We start from the raw sequence: 17,275 nt of genomic DNA, 5'->3' as shown, positions 1-17,275 counted from the left end.
AAGATTTCATGGACTTGTCTGAACTGTTTTGCTGAAGACTTGGGATTGGGTTTACTGAAATTGGGATTTGTCTACATGTGGACGATGCCATCAGAAAGGGCATAATAGCAGAACTTGTGCAAGAAGAGAGGCACAGTCCCAAACAAGGGTAAGAAAATAATTTCTTTTAAAACTTGAAACTGCAGGTTGAATTTTTTTTTATTGATCAAATGAAACTGCAGGTTGAATCACCACCTTCTCAAAACTATGGAAATGATGTGCATGTTGAACAGGCTTCACATGATGACAATGTATGAACTTTTGTGCATATTACCAAGAACTGTATGTGCATGTTAATAGGGAAAAATTCACCAACGGTGTCTGGACACTTAGGGGACTTTCAGAATGATACCTGAACTTTATCAATGTGATACCTGGACTCATTTTTTCGTATCAACATCGTACCTATGACCAATTTCCGTAACGGCTCCGTGACGGAAATTGGCCGTAGGTATCACATTGATACGAAAAAATGAGTCCAGGTATCACATTGATAACTTTGTAAGTTCAGGTATCATTCTGAAAGTCCCCTAAGTGTCCAGACACCGTTGGTGAACTTTTCCCAATTTTGCACGTGCGATGCACGTGAGTCACTTAATGAAGACAAAAGGACCGATTTACCCTCAAATTCTTTCTTTTCTTTTTTTCTTTATTCTTCTTTCTTTCTTTCTTTCTTTCTTCTTCTTCTTTTTTGGTTTCTTCTTCCCCTGATTTGAATCATCAAGATTCAAATCATCTTGCTCGTCCGATTCCCACCGCCGATCGCCGATCAAACACCGCCGTTGTGTCTCAATCCACCTTCATGCACCACAGATGTTTCTGGTTCCCCCAACTTCAAATCCTATAGCAAATTGAAATTGTGCATTGAGGCTTCACCGCTCACTCCGAGTTCATCCCCGCCGCCACCGCCAATGACTTGACCACCACCACTCTCGTTCTCTCCTCCGACCCATTTTTATACACCATTGATCAGAAACTCAGACCCCGCCAACCCTCCACTCTCAAATCACAGCTCCAATCCCACCCTTCCATCCTCTCCTTCGTTCCCGACATGCAACACCACCTCCACACCATCCTCACCTGCAATTTCATCGGTTTAGCCGACAACTTCGGCCTCTAGCCCAACTTCGATCAGAGGCAATTTTAGGCAGACAAAGATTAACAACTTCGGCCTCCACACCATCCTCACCTGCAAAAAATTCGAGCTGTTCTTATTCACCAGTTTCACCACTCCGCTGCTACCCACCATTGTGCCTCGCCGATTAGTAGACAAAGAACTCGGAGCCTCCACCATCGAGAAATTGAGGCTCACGTTCTGCGTGTCCTGCGCGGCGGATATCGGCATCGTCGGAGAAAATGTTGTATGAACATAAATTTAGTTTGGGTTCCACGGTGGCAGCTAGTCAAGCTCGTTGATTTCGGCCTTGGCTTTCTTGATTAGCCAATCGACGACCTTGCTAGGCTGGTCGTATCCAAGCCAGTCCTGCATGTCGTAGAATTGAATGGCGGTGTGGGCGACGAGGCTGATGATGCGGTCCCTGGGGCCTTTGGTGGTGCAAACCTTGCTGTGGCGGTCCTTAGAATGTGGCCTTGAGCCTCCACGATTTCGCTAGCGGCGGAGGAAGAAGCAGTCCTTATCCCCAAACCCAATCGAGAAGCAGCGGAGGACGACGTTGTTGTGCGGTGGTGGAGGTTGTTGTGGTCAAGTCATTGGCGACGGCGGCGGGGATAAACTCGGAGTGAGCGGTGAAGCCTCAATGCACAATTTCAATTTGCTATAGGATTTGAAGTTGGGGGAACCAGAAACATCTGTGGTGCATGAAGGTGGATTGAGACGCAACGGCGGTGTTTGATCGGCGGTGGGAATCGGACGAGCAAGATGATTTGAATCTTGATGATTCAAATCAGGGGAAGAAGAAACCAAAAAAGAAGAAGAAGAAAGAAAGAAAGAAAGAAAGAAGAATAAAGAAAAAAAGAAAAGAAAAGAAAAGAAAGAATTTGAGGGTAAATCGGTCCTTTTGTCTTCATTAAGTGACTCACGTGAAGACAAAGTTGGGAAAAGTTCACCAACGGTGTCCGGACACTTAGGGGACTTTCAGAATGATACCTGAACTTACAAAGTTATCAATGTGATACCTGGACTCATTTTTTCGTATCAATGTGATACCTACGGCCAATTTCCGTCACGGAGCCGTTACGGAAATTGGTCATAGGTACGACGTTGATACGAAAAAATGAGTCCAGGTATCACATTGATAACTTTGTAAGTTCAAGTATCATTCTGAAAGTCCCCTAAGTGTCCGGACACCGTTGGTGAATTTTTCCCCATGTTAATATGTTTTGAAAGTCTGAACATGTCAATTTGTGTTTATTAGGTTCAACCAAACACCACCACCTCTATGCAGCAAGATCAAGCCCATATACATATATCATTTGAGAACACACTGATAGAAGAGGTAATGAGATACATGTGGCTTGATAGTTTAATTAATGATAGAGAAGGTTAATTAACCGATGAATGAAAAATGCTTGCAGGTGCATATACAAACATCCTCAAGTGTGGTTTAGGGTTCTAGGGTTAGGGTTCTAGGGTTTAGGGTTCAGGGTTTTAGGGTTCGGGGTTTTAGGGTTGAGGGTTGAGGGTTGAGGGTTGAGGGTTGAGGGTTGAGGGTTGAGGGTTGAGGGTTTAGGGTTTAGGGTTTAGGGTATTAGGGTATTAGGGTTTAGGGTATTAGGGTATTAGGGTATTAGGGTTTAGGGTTTAGGGTTTAGGGTTTTTGGGTTTAGGGTTTAGGGTTTAGGGTTTAGGGGAACATGTAGAATTTGTGTGTTTAGATGGACACAATTATTGAGTTTTTGTCCTTATTGGTCAAGAACCCTTTTATTTAAGAGTTCAACGTACTAAATGGGTAATCTTTTTCAAATAAATGTCCTAAATTGGCGACGTGGTGACCTATTTCTATGATTGAAATGGGTCAATGAAATCAACCAGAGATGACTTATGTCACGCCCCGAATTTTGAATAAAGGAATTCAAATCCGAAACGCGAGAACAAAACAATAACAAGAAAACACATAGAGAAAATTTTCAAATAAACTAAGCAACAAAACAAACTGAGCTCACAATGTCAATACCGACTCGTTCTTTAGAGTCACATATTACATTACAGATAGTTTACAAATTAAACTGAATATCAATTCAACCTGTAACCACTCTCACCAACTCACTACACAGCGGAAGACTACAAGTATGAGCGCCCTTCTACACCCACGTGACGGAAAGTCCACCTCAGCTTCGATAACGATCACCCGATATTCTAACCTGCACAATAACCCCTACACCATAGAATAGTGCACCGGGAATGTAAACAACAAATCCGGTAAGCCTTTCAGCCCGTATGAGTAAACTCAAATAAAGTGACTCACGTCACGCATGCTTATAATCTCTCAATTCGTGAGATGAATTAAAGCAACAATATTTAATTCCACAAAACACAACCAAACATCAAGTTCATATCATATCATATCATGCTCAATAATTTCAACCCAACTAAAACCCACATACTCTGACTCTCAATTCATTTTATCTCACTTCCCACAATCTCCAACTATACAAATAACTCCAAATATTTTAAACATTTCACGTCCCCACAATCTATCAGATCACCATTCCTTTGCCTCAACGGCACAACCAGGAAAACATACTCATTTCCAATCACTACAGATCACAACCCACAACTATACCCACAATAAGAATTAAGCAAAATCAGTAATCCCTGCATAGAAACTTAGTTCAGGAGATCACATGAAAACAAACAAAAGAAATAATATAAATCCCTGCATAGATTTTAGTTCAGGAATTTACATTAAAACAAACAATACAAAAAGCAGTAATCCCTGCATATAACTTAGTTCAGGGGATTACAATAAAGCAAACAATACAAAAGCAGTAATCCCTGCATATAACTTAGTTCAGGAGATTACATAAAATTCAACAATTAGAAGGAAAAGGAAAATAAATGAAGAAGTCAAACAACTCACACTAGAGTCGATGATCACCCATCAACACTAAAGCCGATGATCACCCATCAACTCCAAATAAATCATATTAACACAACTCACCCATAATATGAAATCAAGTCCCTCTTAGACAATAAAAGAAAGAACCCACCTGAACTCTCTTTTAAAAACACGTGTACTCATGGGCCTCAAGTGACCCAACGCGTCACTCCCATGCAGTACGTACTCATGGGCCTCAAGTAACCCAACGCGTCACTCCCATGCAGTACAAGGCAGACAGACTAGAGCTCTAACTGATCGTAACCACTAACCCGGCCAAAGGTGTGGTTCCCGATATACTTGCCTCAGTCACCACTGTGACACCAGATCCGTAGATCCGAAAACAGTCACAACTGTGACACCAGATCCGTAGATCCGAAATATTTATAAAGTCCCACACAACTCAACACATCATACTCAACACAAGATACTCTTTAACACAATCACATCAATCAATCACATGATATATTGCATTCCCGAAAAGAGTAAATGCACAATTAATAATGCGAATAATTCCCAAATCATACACATATCCCAATGTCACTCCATCCATATATATATTCCACGTAAATATATATATACGTAATCATTCACGTAGGAATGACCACTAATACCAACTATAGTTTTATAATTTATACTTCTCGAAAATCATTTTATATCAAAACATTGTTTTAACTTACCCATGAACCGTTGTCGATCAAGTTCATATATTTTAAAACAAATAATTTGTTTCGATAAATACGATTTTTCATACTAACAATTAAATATACTAAATTAAACATGACTAATTTATCGACCGACACACCGTGAGATTTACTCACCTCAAATCCAGCTGTGTCTTCAATACAGCCCAAAATCACATTCACAACCGTCCGCCCAACCAAAACCGTCAATCACCTAACCAAATACGATATTTAACTTAGCGCACAATTCATAAAACGCACATATACAAAGATCCAGCGGTCGGATCTTCACCCATGACCACACAAAGTCATCGGGACAGTCTTACGATTAACATATCAAAACTACAAGTCCATCGGACGGTCCTATCCTCACGGATCAAAAACCGAAACGAATCGAAAACCCTAAAACCCTAACATGCATCAACTTCTCCAAAATAACCTTATAATATATCAAAACGACCGTATCGATGCGTAGATGCATAAACTGAAAATAGAACACAAAAATAAGGCCAGACGCTCCGCCACGCGCCGCCACAAGCGGTGGTTCAGATTGTGGTCAACCACGGCGGTCAACGCCGGATCAACTACCTCCGATGCCAAAGTCATCAACTACAAACTTGTTCAAAATGAAGGAATGAGCCACTTTCATACCTGGAGCTAAGTGAGATTCGGTCTAGATCGTCCTAGATCAAGCCTGGAAGTTGGATTAATCTCGGCCACACGATCAGTTTCCAGATCGAATCAGGGACGTCGAAATCTTCAAACCTTGATCTAGCGCTCTACACCCCAAATCGAGATGCAAGGCCTATATGGGGATGATCAGCAGGAAGAGGACAACCCAAAACTGAGAAGGATCGGCCCGTGCAACCCCGGCAAGGCCAAGATCCGATCGGGTCGGTTTCGCTTGGCTGGGCGTCTTCGATCCGGATCTGGGGGCAGCGACTCGGCAAAGCGACGGCAGAGGGCGGCTGGGCGTGGAGCGACGAGCACGGAGAGGGCCGGGTCGTGGCCGGAGGACGCCGGAGCAGAGAGAAAACTCCGGGTCGGGTCGATCGGAACCCGAGGGTTCTGAGGAGAGAGAACGGAGAGAATCTGGGGAGGAAAATAAGAAAAAGGAAACTTTTGGGATTTTCTGAAAAATCCGGAATTTTCTCATATTTATAGAAATTTCCCCAAATTTCAATCGCTCATAACTTTCTCATACGAACTCCGATTCTCGCGTTCCACATGTCCACGAACTCGTATCGACGCGCTCTACCACTTTCGTGAAGGAAGTTTTCGGAGAAACCCAACGCATAAAAAGTCAACCATTGCCACCCCCCTAAATCCATTTTCTTCGACTAATAATTCGTCCGAAACACTTCCGCTCCATTCACGAGCCACAAAATCGTACAACCGAACACTTTACTAATTCCCGGAAACCATTAGAAATTAATAACGAATTTCCGGGGTCTTACAACTTATTTATTAAAAAATTTAGGCATATAATCGCAGGTCAGCCATTTAATAAAAAAGTTTAGGTTTGGGTTTGTACTTTTGATAAATTATTAACTCTGTTGGGTTTGAATTTGTCTATCGTGACACCTTTAATACCTTGACATAACACAAACTAGACACAATTAAGCTCATTGTCTATCGTGACACCTTTAATACCTTGACAAAATTGTTGCCTTCTTTAGTTTTTCTCAAATCTTTATTTTCTTGTTCTGGTATAGTGCAATAGCTATGTTCAATGCTGAAAGGCAGAAGAAAGGTCGGAGTTCAGTCTTGTGGAAAAATTTGGCAGTAAGTTTCACCTAATTAGTATATTTTTGTCTTGAAAATACTGGATTTGGCTCATTTTTTGACTTGTTTACACATACTTTGTTTTTAGGGTATTCCTCCCCAACCCAGTAACAAGGAGTGCGGGTACTTTGTCATGCGTTACATGAGAGACATCATTGAGGATAAAGACTTGACATTGTTTCCAAGAAAGGTACAAGTGTAGTTTATAAATGTAGTCGATAACTTTAACTTGGTTTATATTGACTCTTTTATGTTCATGCCTCACTTTCATATAATAAATTGATTCAGTGGGAGAGGAGAGGCAACAGTCAATATACCCAAGCAGACATAGATATGATGCGAAATGAATGGGCAAAGTTTGTCGTGAAGGCGTATGTGTAGGAGTTAAAGGAAAGCATAAGAGGAAGTAGGTTGCTGAAGTAGGTTGCTGAAGCAAAGCATCATTTTTGTGCTTCTCTGCTGGTACAATATTCATGCACTGTGTGGCATGTTTTGTAACAAATAGTTTGTATTTGTATCAGCTTTTGATGTCCCAAGTAGATGGGCATGCATTTGAATGCTTTTCTTCTTTCAATGTTGGCTTGGATGATTGGGAAATCCTCCCTTTTAAAGTTTGAATGCTTTTCTTCAAATAGTATGAGTTGGATTACTGATCATTTCATGGATTCTAGTGTCTTTTCTTTACAATTAGTCACTGTTCATTAGGTAAAATGAAGCATTATTATCAATGCACAAAATCGAGAAAAGACGATTATCACACAACAGAATTTCTAATGTTAATAATGTTGTCTGAAGTAATAATTTGAATGTTCACACAATGAATCCTTATATAACATGCAACAGCTCTAACAAACATACGTTGTCTGATTTACAATCACACAACTGTAATAACTAGAATACGTTATCTAAAACTAACACACAACAATAAAATTTCCAAAACTGAAGTGTGATGATAACTCATACAACAGATAAAATAAAATGCTGTTGTCTGATTCGCCTTTCATACAACGGCTCGGAGACAAACATCGTTGTGTGAATTATGCCAATGACATGTGCAGCATGACTGCGCGGCAACTATGGCTGCCATCTGCCGAGAGAAGGCACAACAGTTTTAACCAAATAAGTGTTGACTGTTTGTGATTCACACAACGGGTTTCCACCGTTGTGCCATTTTTCATCACACAACGCTCCGATACACAATGGAGATCGTCCAAATCACATAACGAATTTGGTCCGTTGTCTGATCGCTTTTTTGGCCTAGTGCCTATGTTCATATTGGTTTTCTAAGATTATGTAGATTTCCTTGTATTGTCAAGGTTCAGTAAAAAAATTGGTTTTTTAGCATATCCGAGTTTTAATTCTTGGTTCCATCCCTGATAAAATAATTAAGAAACTGAGAGAGTGAATAAGTTCGAGATGTTCTATGATACTAAGTTTTATCAATTGTTATACTGATTTTGACTTTTGAGATGGATATTTTTAACATGAAAGGAGAACACTATATTCAAATAAAAACTTTTCTCTTTACCTATTTCCTAGTAACCGTTGTCGGCAGCTCTATGAAGTTTGGTACTTTCCATCAATAATGTCCGTGAGACCTTTCTTATCTCTTCACACCCCTCTCCTTTCTTTCTTCCCTTTTCCTTTCCCTGTCTGTTTGATTTTGGTGGAAAAGTTTTTCTTTGTTTCAATGACTAGGCTCCTTGTGCCTTGGCCATACTTTCTCCTTGGTGTCCCAATTCTCATAGATCTGATCTTCTTTGATGCTTCTAGCTTCACTCTTCTTTGAGGACTTGCTTATTGGGTTGGAAATAGAATTGGTGATCATGTTGGTTGAATTTTTGGGGTGTTGATGTTCCTTTGTTGTGGTGTTGTACGTAGACTAACAACATCGACTTTCACAGGTGATGGGGTCTAGACACACATCTCTTCTAATGATTTTGGTTAAGGGTGGCAGTGCACGTTTTCTTTGGCAGTACTTCAATAGTTCTAAGGTTGTTGAGGGCGCGCAGCTACAGTTTCTGGATGGTAGTGGCGGTTTGGGCTCCTTTTTGGGTTCCAGCCAGATTTGGGTTGTGGACTGGCTTTTGAGTTTTCATGTTCGGAGTGCTCTTTTTTTTCTTTGATCAAAATACAAGATGATTTCTTCCTTGTATCCTCCATAAATTTTTTGTGTTTATCAGCGGCTAGGCCTATATAAGTATAGTATTATGTTTGGCAAACTTATTTTGATGAGTCACTATGTAACAGGTTTCTTTGTAACATTACTACCAAGTTTATTCATCATTTCTACTAAATTTGCCTAAAAATGACAACATTTTAACTAAAAAAAGAAGGGACATACAACTTGTTTTGCGTAGTGGACTCGGTACGATATTCCTTGCTTTTCTAGCTCTTCCTCAACTTCATTCATAGTCTTCAAAAGTGAATGATAGAATACTTGCATGTATCGTGGTAGACCATTCATGCAATAGTTGACATCAAACCTGAAAAAAAAATAAATAAATAAAAAAAGAATTGCAGTAATTATTATTTGTATGATAATACGGTCAATTTTAAGTAAAGGTAATCACATCTTAAAAAATTTAGAGACACACTCACTGAAAATATAAAGGTTGAAGGTCAAGACCACCAATCATATAGGTCACTCTTAGATTTCTACAAAGTTTCAGTTTAATATTGAAAAAAAAAAAATCAATAATTTGATAACCCACTTTACCTAGCTAGGGCCGGATTTGGTTCAGAAGATTTTGGAACTAGACTAAACTCAACTTTTGGTTCGGTTCCACGTATTTCAACTACAAAGACCAAACCGAACTGGGTCGCTATTTAAAATTATTTCTTATGAATGTTGGTGTTGGAGAGAAAGTGAGGAGAATGATGAAGAAGAAAGAGAGGGAAAGTGGAAAACAAAAAAAAAAAGGGGTAGACGAGAAAAGAAATGAAAATAAATTACGTATATAAAAGTGGAAAGTTTTTTAAAGACATATGTTGTTATTGATTTAAAAGCACAATGTAATTTGGACTTTATCTGCAAGTGAAGTTGATAGATTGGCTTCCTACCTAAGTGTTAATCATAGACAACAGTGTTATAAAAATAAAAGATACAACGTTTATTTCAAACACTTCTAACCTGTCAATTGCTTCACTAAGTATCTTGAGTTCTTCGAATGTACCACATGCATCATAGATATCATCCAATATTATAGCTAGAAAACCCAGTTTTGTTCCGATTATTCTTCCAACCGAGTATCGGGGTTCAAAATACATTCCCACCATCCACAAGAAAGCCTCCACAATCCTAAGCCTTACGCTAGGAAGATTCTTTTCAAAGCCTAGTTCTTTCACCCACCTAATTCAACAGTTTCAATCAATTAATTGAGAACTTATACTTATTGCCAATCACATACATACGGAATCAATTGGAGAAAAAGTCACCATACCTTGAAAGCTCACTAAGCTCCTCTTTGTGTAAAGATTGAACCAGATTGAAATCTAACTTCGCAAGTTTCAGTAAGGTTTCGTTATGCGGAGTCGTGGCCTGGTAGATTGGTATGTAATTCCTGGCACATAACCTCTCTACACCTCTACGCAGAGGCCTCTCTAGGGCTTGAGATATTTTTGCAGCTAGTGGATAGCTTACACCACTTATCGCTGATTCAAGGTGGGTGGTGGTGAAAACAAGAGCTTCTTCTAGTATTTCTTCTCCATGAACCCTAAGATGTGTTGCCTCATACAAGCATAGGATAGCCAAGATATCAACAATTAAGCTTTCCTTGAAGTAACCGTTTGCATCTTTAAATTTGCTGAATATATCTGCTTGAATGTTGTAAAAGTTAAATCATCATCACAACAAAAGATATAAAATAACAGTTCCAAAGTCAAACTTTATATATAGCCATTTTAATATGCTAGTTTACGTACCAGATGAAACATTATATCCATGTTGTCTTAGCAGACGAAAACGAAGAGAAACATTGTATAGGTCGACATCACCATCATCATGGTATTTAACATAGATATTTTCTAGTGCTTCATCTATTTCTGTTTCAAAATGGTATGCCACGCCTAGGCGTTGGATTTCATCAATTAATTTCAGCTGATAAGAAACATCATATGATGCGAAAACTTCTCCCTTCACTAATACTTTCAGTTCGTCAATTTGCTGTTGCATACGGGCATGAGTTATCTGCGGAAACAATTAATTTGATGAGAAAATATAATTAAAGTGAATTATTTCAAAAATAGTGTAATATATATATATTTATACGACTATAAGATATTGTTGCATCTAGTGGCGGACACAGAATTTTATTTATCTGGGGGCATATATATTGCCATATTCTCTTTTGTCGTTGTGAAATAATAAAAATTCTCAAATTCTTAAAGTAAGGATGTCCTCTCTTGGTCCTCCTTATATATATTATAATAAGGTTTTATACTAAAGGTGACTTCATTAAAATCTTGTTCAGATAAAATTCAGTGGAACAAAACTCCGAACCAAGAAAAAAGTTCCACCTACATACAAAAAGAGTACCACCCGTATATGCACGCACACACTATTATTAAAATGAATGATATTTCAAAAAAATTAGAAATGATTAATTTGAATGAGAAATATATTACGCTGTCGAGGGAGTGACAGTCGATGAACTCATCTATGGAAATGCCTGGTTGAAAACTTGTCATTGGACGAGCAATTTCGGGCATGGTGTTTTGTAACTCAACAGTTGGACCAACTTGGATCGACATGATCGATTTCTGTTTCTAAATCTATGTGTAATGATATCTGGATGGCTTTTGTTAATGTTTGGTGAAGAATATCACTTGGACATTGACGTATATATAGGGCCTAGTTAGTTAATACGCGTATTAAACGCGTATAAAACTTCAATACGCGTATAATTGAAAAAAACTTTAGTACGGCGTATTGAAATTATAGACTCGGGTTTTTTCGCGTATTATTGAGTTCGACCTTTTAAAACACGTTTTATACACGTATCTGTTTTATACGGAGTAAAAATACTTGGAATTTGAAAAAAAAATTAAAGCGCTAGTTAATTAAAACGCGTATAAAACTTCAGTATGCGTATAATTAAAGAAAAACTTCTGTATAGCGTATTGTAATTCAAGCGCCTGATTATATTTTACTTGGGTGCCATATCCTTTTTTTCATGTTTTATCACATATCATAAATGATATAAAATAAAGCAAGAGTTTAGAGTAGATTATTAGTTATTTTCTTACAAAAATAGTGTTTTATATATCCGTATTTTTGAACCCGTTTTTTCTACTACTTTAAGGACTCATGTTACCACTTTGAGGACTAATATTACTATTTTGAGGACTCATTTTACCACTTTTAATGCAATTGTATGCATGTCATACGTTAACACATTGTAGAATTTTCTGTAAATTAAAGGTAGAATATAAAATATTTTAATAAAAACTAATTACTCTTACAAAAAATGGTTGACAGGAGGTGAAATGTGTAACTAATAAATATCTCTAGATTTTTTTTTCATTTTTTATTTTATTTTTTATTATTATTATTTTTTTTTTTTGAGAATTAGAATAAGCCTAACTTCCAAGTTCTAAATACCTCTAACTAATATACTGAATAATTTTTTTTTTTTTGGTGTTTCTAAATGTACCCAGCAGATTTCTTAGTACACCCAGCAAATTTATTTAATTATAAATATATCTAATTAAACCACATAAATTCCCATACTAACCTTATCTTGTACCCAGCTAAAGAAACAAGGCGATGAAAACTTCCCAACTTCATACCAATCTTCTTCGGTGGCTTCTGGGTTCTTTCAAGATGGGGTTTTTGACTGTACTATAGCTTAGTAACAATTCTTGTTTTGAAAGTTCTTGTTTTTCTAAATGAGTTCCAAGGTTCTCAATTCTTGTTTTGAAAGTTATTGTTATGCTGATAGGGATTAGATTGTCCTTTTTCTTTTTTCTTTTTTCTTTTTTCTTTTTTCTTTTTTCTTTTTTCTTTTGTCTTTTTTCTTTTTTCCGAGTGAAAGGGATTTCATTGAACATAGGAAGTTAATTAAGAGCAAACCAACGCACTAAACCAAACTGTAGGTGACGCGGGCGGAAGTAACCCTAGGTTTACAAGCAATAAACCTAAAACAAAGATTCTGGAGTCCACCAGAGATAAAAGAGAAAACTCTCAATTTTGTTTGATAATATGATAAAAGATAGTTCTGCAGCCGTTTAAGGTTGCTTATATATGGGAAAAGAAACCCTAGGGCGACTAACAATGAAACCCTAAAGCCCACGGATTAAAACAAAACAAATCCAAAATAAACTAGAAAACCTAACATAAAAAGAATGTAAAACTAACCTAAAAATATTAAATCACGAATCGGATAATTAAGACGATACATTTTGGCCTAAATCTGATAGGGCTCACTAAAGTGAGTCTTGAAGATCTCGTCGTTCCCATTCTGGAAAGGTATGATGCGTCTCAAACAGACGTTCTGGCCAAAAGTTAGTCAAATCTGATTCAAAATCAAAACCTGACTTTTCGCACGAGAAACCCGAAAAGTCCAAAACCAAATCTTCTTGAATATTCCAGCGGCTAGTAACCTGATTACGCGTGAGTTACCTATCTTCCAATCACTCTTCTTGATTCTACGCTGCTTCTTTACTTTTATGGTTTTTCTGCTAAACTGGGTCCATTCTCGTCCTACATCATTCTCCTCCACTATGAAAGAACTCGCCCTCGAGTTCCTCTTGAATAAAGGACAAGAATAGGTAGACAAAAGACCTGAGAAAAAATTAGACAATTGGACATGTGGATTATTGGCTGGATCTTCTGCATATTCTGATGACACAATCATGAACCCAACACCATAGATGAGTCTGTTATAGGCAACCTTAGTAGATTCTTCACAGCTCTCAAGGTTGTACTCTTGAATAACATCTGGCTCTGAATTATTTATTTTAGGCTCCAAGACTTCATCAGTACAAATAACCATGTCTTCATGAGCAGTTTCATCTTTAACCTCTTCTTGGTCTTCACCCATGAATTCTTGTGGAGCTTCTTCCATTAGAAATTCTTCTGGCTTTTCTTCAATTAAACTATTAATCTCAACAGGCAAAGAAAACTTAGACTCTAACTTCTTCTCGAAAACCTTAGGAGGATAATTCTTGATGTTCTTCCTTCCAGGCTTGATTTTAATTTTGTGTGACTCCCACCTAAATAAATATGTGTCATCTTTGCAATAACCACCTTTGACGCTTTCATGCCATGGCCTTCCAAAAAGCACATTAGTGTCATCCATGTCAATCACATGACAAGTAATCTCTTCTTTATAAAATTTTCCCATAGAGACAGGAACTTTACAAACCTCTGTTACTTGTGCATATTCATCCTCTCCAAATGGAATCCAGTATGGATCACTCAGCTTCACTGTCGGCAATTAAAAATAATCCACAATTTTGTTTGCTACAAAATTCTCTCGTAGACCACTGTCAATTATTATAGAGCATACCTTGTCTTTGATGACACATGTAGTTCGGAAGTCGTCGTAATCCGGCGTTGTGAATATCCAATGTTCCATGTTTCTTCTTTCTTTTTTTCTTTTTTTTTCCTTTTTTTTTTTTTTGGATTGATGAGGTTGTCCTAGGGCAAATCCCTTGGTATGTTCCTCTTCAACGAAACTTTCTTTGATAGATACTCTACGACCAGCGTCGTTGAGGTTGGTGGTAGTGAACTTCTCCCTTGGATCGTCGTCTGCTAAGAAGCGGGCGAAACCCGCTCTGATACCAACTGACGCGGGCGGAAGTAACCCTAGGTTTACAAGCAATAAACCTAAAACAAAGATTCTGGAGTCCACCAGAGATAAAAGAGAAAACTCTCAATTTTGTTTGATAATATGATAAAAGATAGTTCTGCAGCCGTTTAAGGTTGCTTATATATGGGAAAAGAAACCATAGGGCGACTAACAATGAAACCCTAAAGCCCACGGATTAAAACAAAACAAATCCAAAATAAACTAGAAAACCTAACATAAAAAGAATGTAAAACTAACCTAAAAATATTAAATCACGAATCGGATAATTAAGACGATACATTTTGGCCTAAATCTGATAGGGCTCACTAAAGTGAGTCTTGAAGATCTCGTCGTTCCCATTCTGGAAAGGTATGATGCGTCTCAAACAGACGTTCTGGCCAAAAGTTAGTCAAATCTGATTCAAAATCAAAACCTGACTTTTCGCACGAGAAACCCGAAAAGTCCAAAACCAAATCTTCTTGAATATTCCAGCGGCTAGTAACCTGATTACGCGTGAGTTACCTATCTTCCAATCACTCTTCTTGATTCTACGCTGCTTCTTTACTTTTATGGTTTTTCTGCTAAACTGGGTCCATTCTCGTCCTACATCATTCTCCTCCACTATGAAAGAACTCGCCCTCGAGTTCCTCTTGAATAAAGGACAAGAATAGGTAGACAAAAGACCTGAGAAAAAATTAGACAATTGGACATGTGGATTATTGGCTGGATCTTCTGCATATTCTGATGACAAAATCATGAACCCAACACCATAGATGAGTCTGTTATAGGCAACCTTAGTAGATTCTTCACAGCTCTCAAGGTTGTACTCTTGAATAACATCTGGCTCTGAATTATTTATTTTAGGCTCCAAGACTTCATCAGTACAAATAACCATGTCTTCATGAGCAGTTTCATCTTTAACCTCTTCTTGGTCTTCACCCATGAATTCTTGTGGAGCTTCTTCCATTAGAAATTCTTCTGGCTTTTCTTCAATTAAACTATTAATCTCAACAGGCAAAGAAAACTTAGACTCTAACTTCTTCTCGAAAACCTTAGGAGGATAATTCTTGATGTTCTTCCTTCCAGGCTTGATTTTAATTTTGTGTGACTCCCACCTAAATAAATATGTGTCATCTTTGCAATAACCACCTTTGACGCTTTCATGCCATGACCTTCCAAAAAGCACATTAGTGTCATCCATGTCAATCACATGACAAGTAATCTCTTCTTTATAAAATTTTCCCATAGAGACAGGAACTTTACAAACCTCTGTTACTTGTGCATATTCATCCTCTCCAAATGGAATCCAGTATGGATCACTCAGCTTCACTGTCGGCAATTAAAAATAATCCACAATTTTGTTTGCTACAAAATTCTCTCGTAGACCACTGTCAATTATTATAGAGCATACCTTGTCTTTGATGACACATGTAGTTCGGAAGTCGTCGTAATCCGGCGTTGTGAATATCCAATGTTCCATGTTTCTTCTTTCTTTTTTTCTTTTTTTTTCCTTTTTTTTTTTTTGGATTGATGAGGTTGTCCTAGGGCAAATCCCTTGGTATGTTCCTCTTCAACGAAACTTTCTTTGATAGATACTCTACGACCAGCGTCGTTGAGGTTGGTGGTAGTGAACTTCTCCCTTGGATCGTCGTCTGCTAAGAAGCGGGCGAAACCCGCTCTGATACCAACTGACGCGGGCGGAAGTAACCCTAGGTTTACAAGCAATAAACCTAAAACAAAGATTCTGGAGTCCACCAGAGATAAAAGAGAAAACTCTCAATTTTGTTTGATAATATGATAAAAGATAGTTCTGCAGCCGTTTAAGGTTGCTTATATATGGGAAAAGAAACCCTAGGGCGACTAACAATGAAACCCTAAAGCCCACGGATTAAAACAAAACAAATCCAAAATAAACTAGAAAACCTAACATAAAAAGAATGTAAAACTAACCTAAAAATATTAAATCACGAATCGGATAATTAAGACGATACATTTTGGCCTAAATCTGATAGGGCTCACTAAAGTGAGTCTTGAAGATCTCGTCGTTCCCATTCTGGAAAGGTATGATGCGTCTCAAACAGACGTTCTGGCCAAAAGTTAGTCAAATCTGATTCAAAATCAAAACCTGACTTTTCGCACGAGAAACCCGAAAAGTCCAAAACCAAATCTTCTTGAATATTCCAGCGGCTAGTAACCTGATTACGCGTGAGTTACCTATCTTCCAATCACTCTTCTTGATTCTACGTTGCTTCTTTACTTTTATGGTTTTTCTGCTAAACTGGGTCCATTCTCGTCCTACATCATTCTCCTCCACTATGAAAGAACTCGCCCTCGAGTTCCTCTTGAATAAAGGACAAGAATAGGTAGACAAAAGACCTGAGAAAAAATTAGACAATTGGACATGTGGATTATTGGCTGGATCTTCTGCATATTCTGATGACACAATCATGAACCCAACACCATAGATGAGTCTGTTATAGGCAACCTTAGTAGATTCTTCACAGCTCTCAAGGTTGTACTCTTGAATAACATCTGGCTCTGAATTATTTATTTTAGGCTCCAAGACTTCATCAGTACAAATAACCATGTCTTCATGAGCAGTTTCATCTTTAACCTCTTCTTGGTCTTCACCCATGAATTCTTGTGGAGCTTCTTCCATTAGAAATTCTTCTGGCTTTTCTTCAATTAAACTATTAATCTCAACAGGCAAAGAAAACTTAGACTCTAACTTCTTCTCGAAAACCTTAGGAGGATAATTCTTGATGTTCTTCCTTCCAGGCTTGATTTTAATTTTGTGTGACTCCCACCTAAATAAATATGTGTCATCTTTGCAATAACCACCTTTGACGCTTTCATGCCATGACCTTCCAAAAAGCACATTAGTGTCATCCATGTCAATCACATGACAAGTAATCTC

General features: G+C 38.0%; 1 protein-coding gene and 1 long non-coding RNA gene across 3 annotated transcripts; one reads left to right on the top strand and one right to left on the bottom strand.

Annotated features, from left to right (window-relative positions):
- Positions 1–3,239: 3,239 nt before the first annotated feature.
- LOC133717310 ((-)-alpha-pinene synthase-like) lies at positions 3,240–11,362 on the bottom strand. 2 transcript variants are annotated; one of them, XM_062143996.1, is made up of 6 exons: positions 11,192–11,362; positions 10,490–10,754; positions 10,009–10,381; positions 9,699–9,917; positions 8,910–9,051; positions 3,240–3,374 (listed from the first exon to the last, which is right to left on the bottom strand). In XM_062143996.1, the coding sequence occupies exons 1-6, from the start codon at positions 11,315–11,317 to the stop codon at positions 3,255–3,257; spliced, it is 1,245 nt and encodes a 414-aa protein (XP_061999980.1). In that variant the 5' UTR covers positions 11,318–11,362; the 3' UTR covers positions 3,240–3,254. The 2 variants fall into 2 exon arrangements, with proteins under 2 accessions (XP_061999980.1, XP_061999981.1); XM_062143997.1 differs by lacking the exon at positions 3,240–3,374 and adding an exon at positions 4,923–4,994.
- Positions 6,496–6,921, top strand: LOC133715135 (uncharacterized). Its single transcript, XR_009848948.1, has 3 exons — positions 6,496–6,565; positions 6,654–6,755; positions 6,854–6,921. It is a non-coding gene; the product is annotated as an uncharacterized LOC133715135 (long non-coding RNA).
- Positions 11,363–17,275: the final 5,913 nt, after the last annotated feature.

The sequence above is a fragment of the Rosa rugosa genome, chromosome 6 (genome assembly GCF_958449725.1).
Source record: "Rosa rugosa chromosome 6, drRosRugo1.1, whole genome shotgun sequence".
Taxonomy (NCBI): Eukaryota; Viridiplantae; Streptophyta; class Magnoliopsida; order Rosales; family Rosaceae; genus Rosa; species Rosa rugosa.
The sequence above is the reverse complement of the archived record's forward strand: the minus strand, read 5'-3'. Positions and strand labels throughout refer to the sequence as shown.

Coding starts and splice junctions, on each gene's coding strand:
- LOC133717310 (XM_062143996.1), bottom strand. CDS start 11,317: ATGTCGATCCAAGTTGGTCCAACTGTTGAGTTACAAAACACCATGCCC. Junction 9,918..10,008: donor GAGCTTAGTGAGCTTTCAAG/GTATGGTGACTT, acceptor CTGTTGAATTAG/GTGGGTGAAAGAACTAGGCT. Junction 9,052..9,698: donor CTTAGTGAAGCAATTGACAG/GTTAGAAGTGTT, acceptor TTTTTTTTTCAG/GTTTGATGTCAACTATTGCA.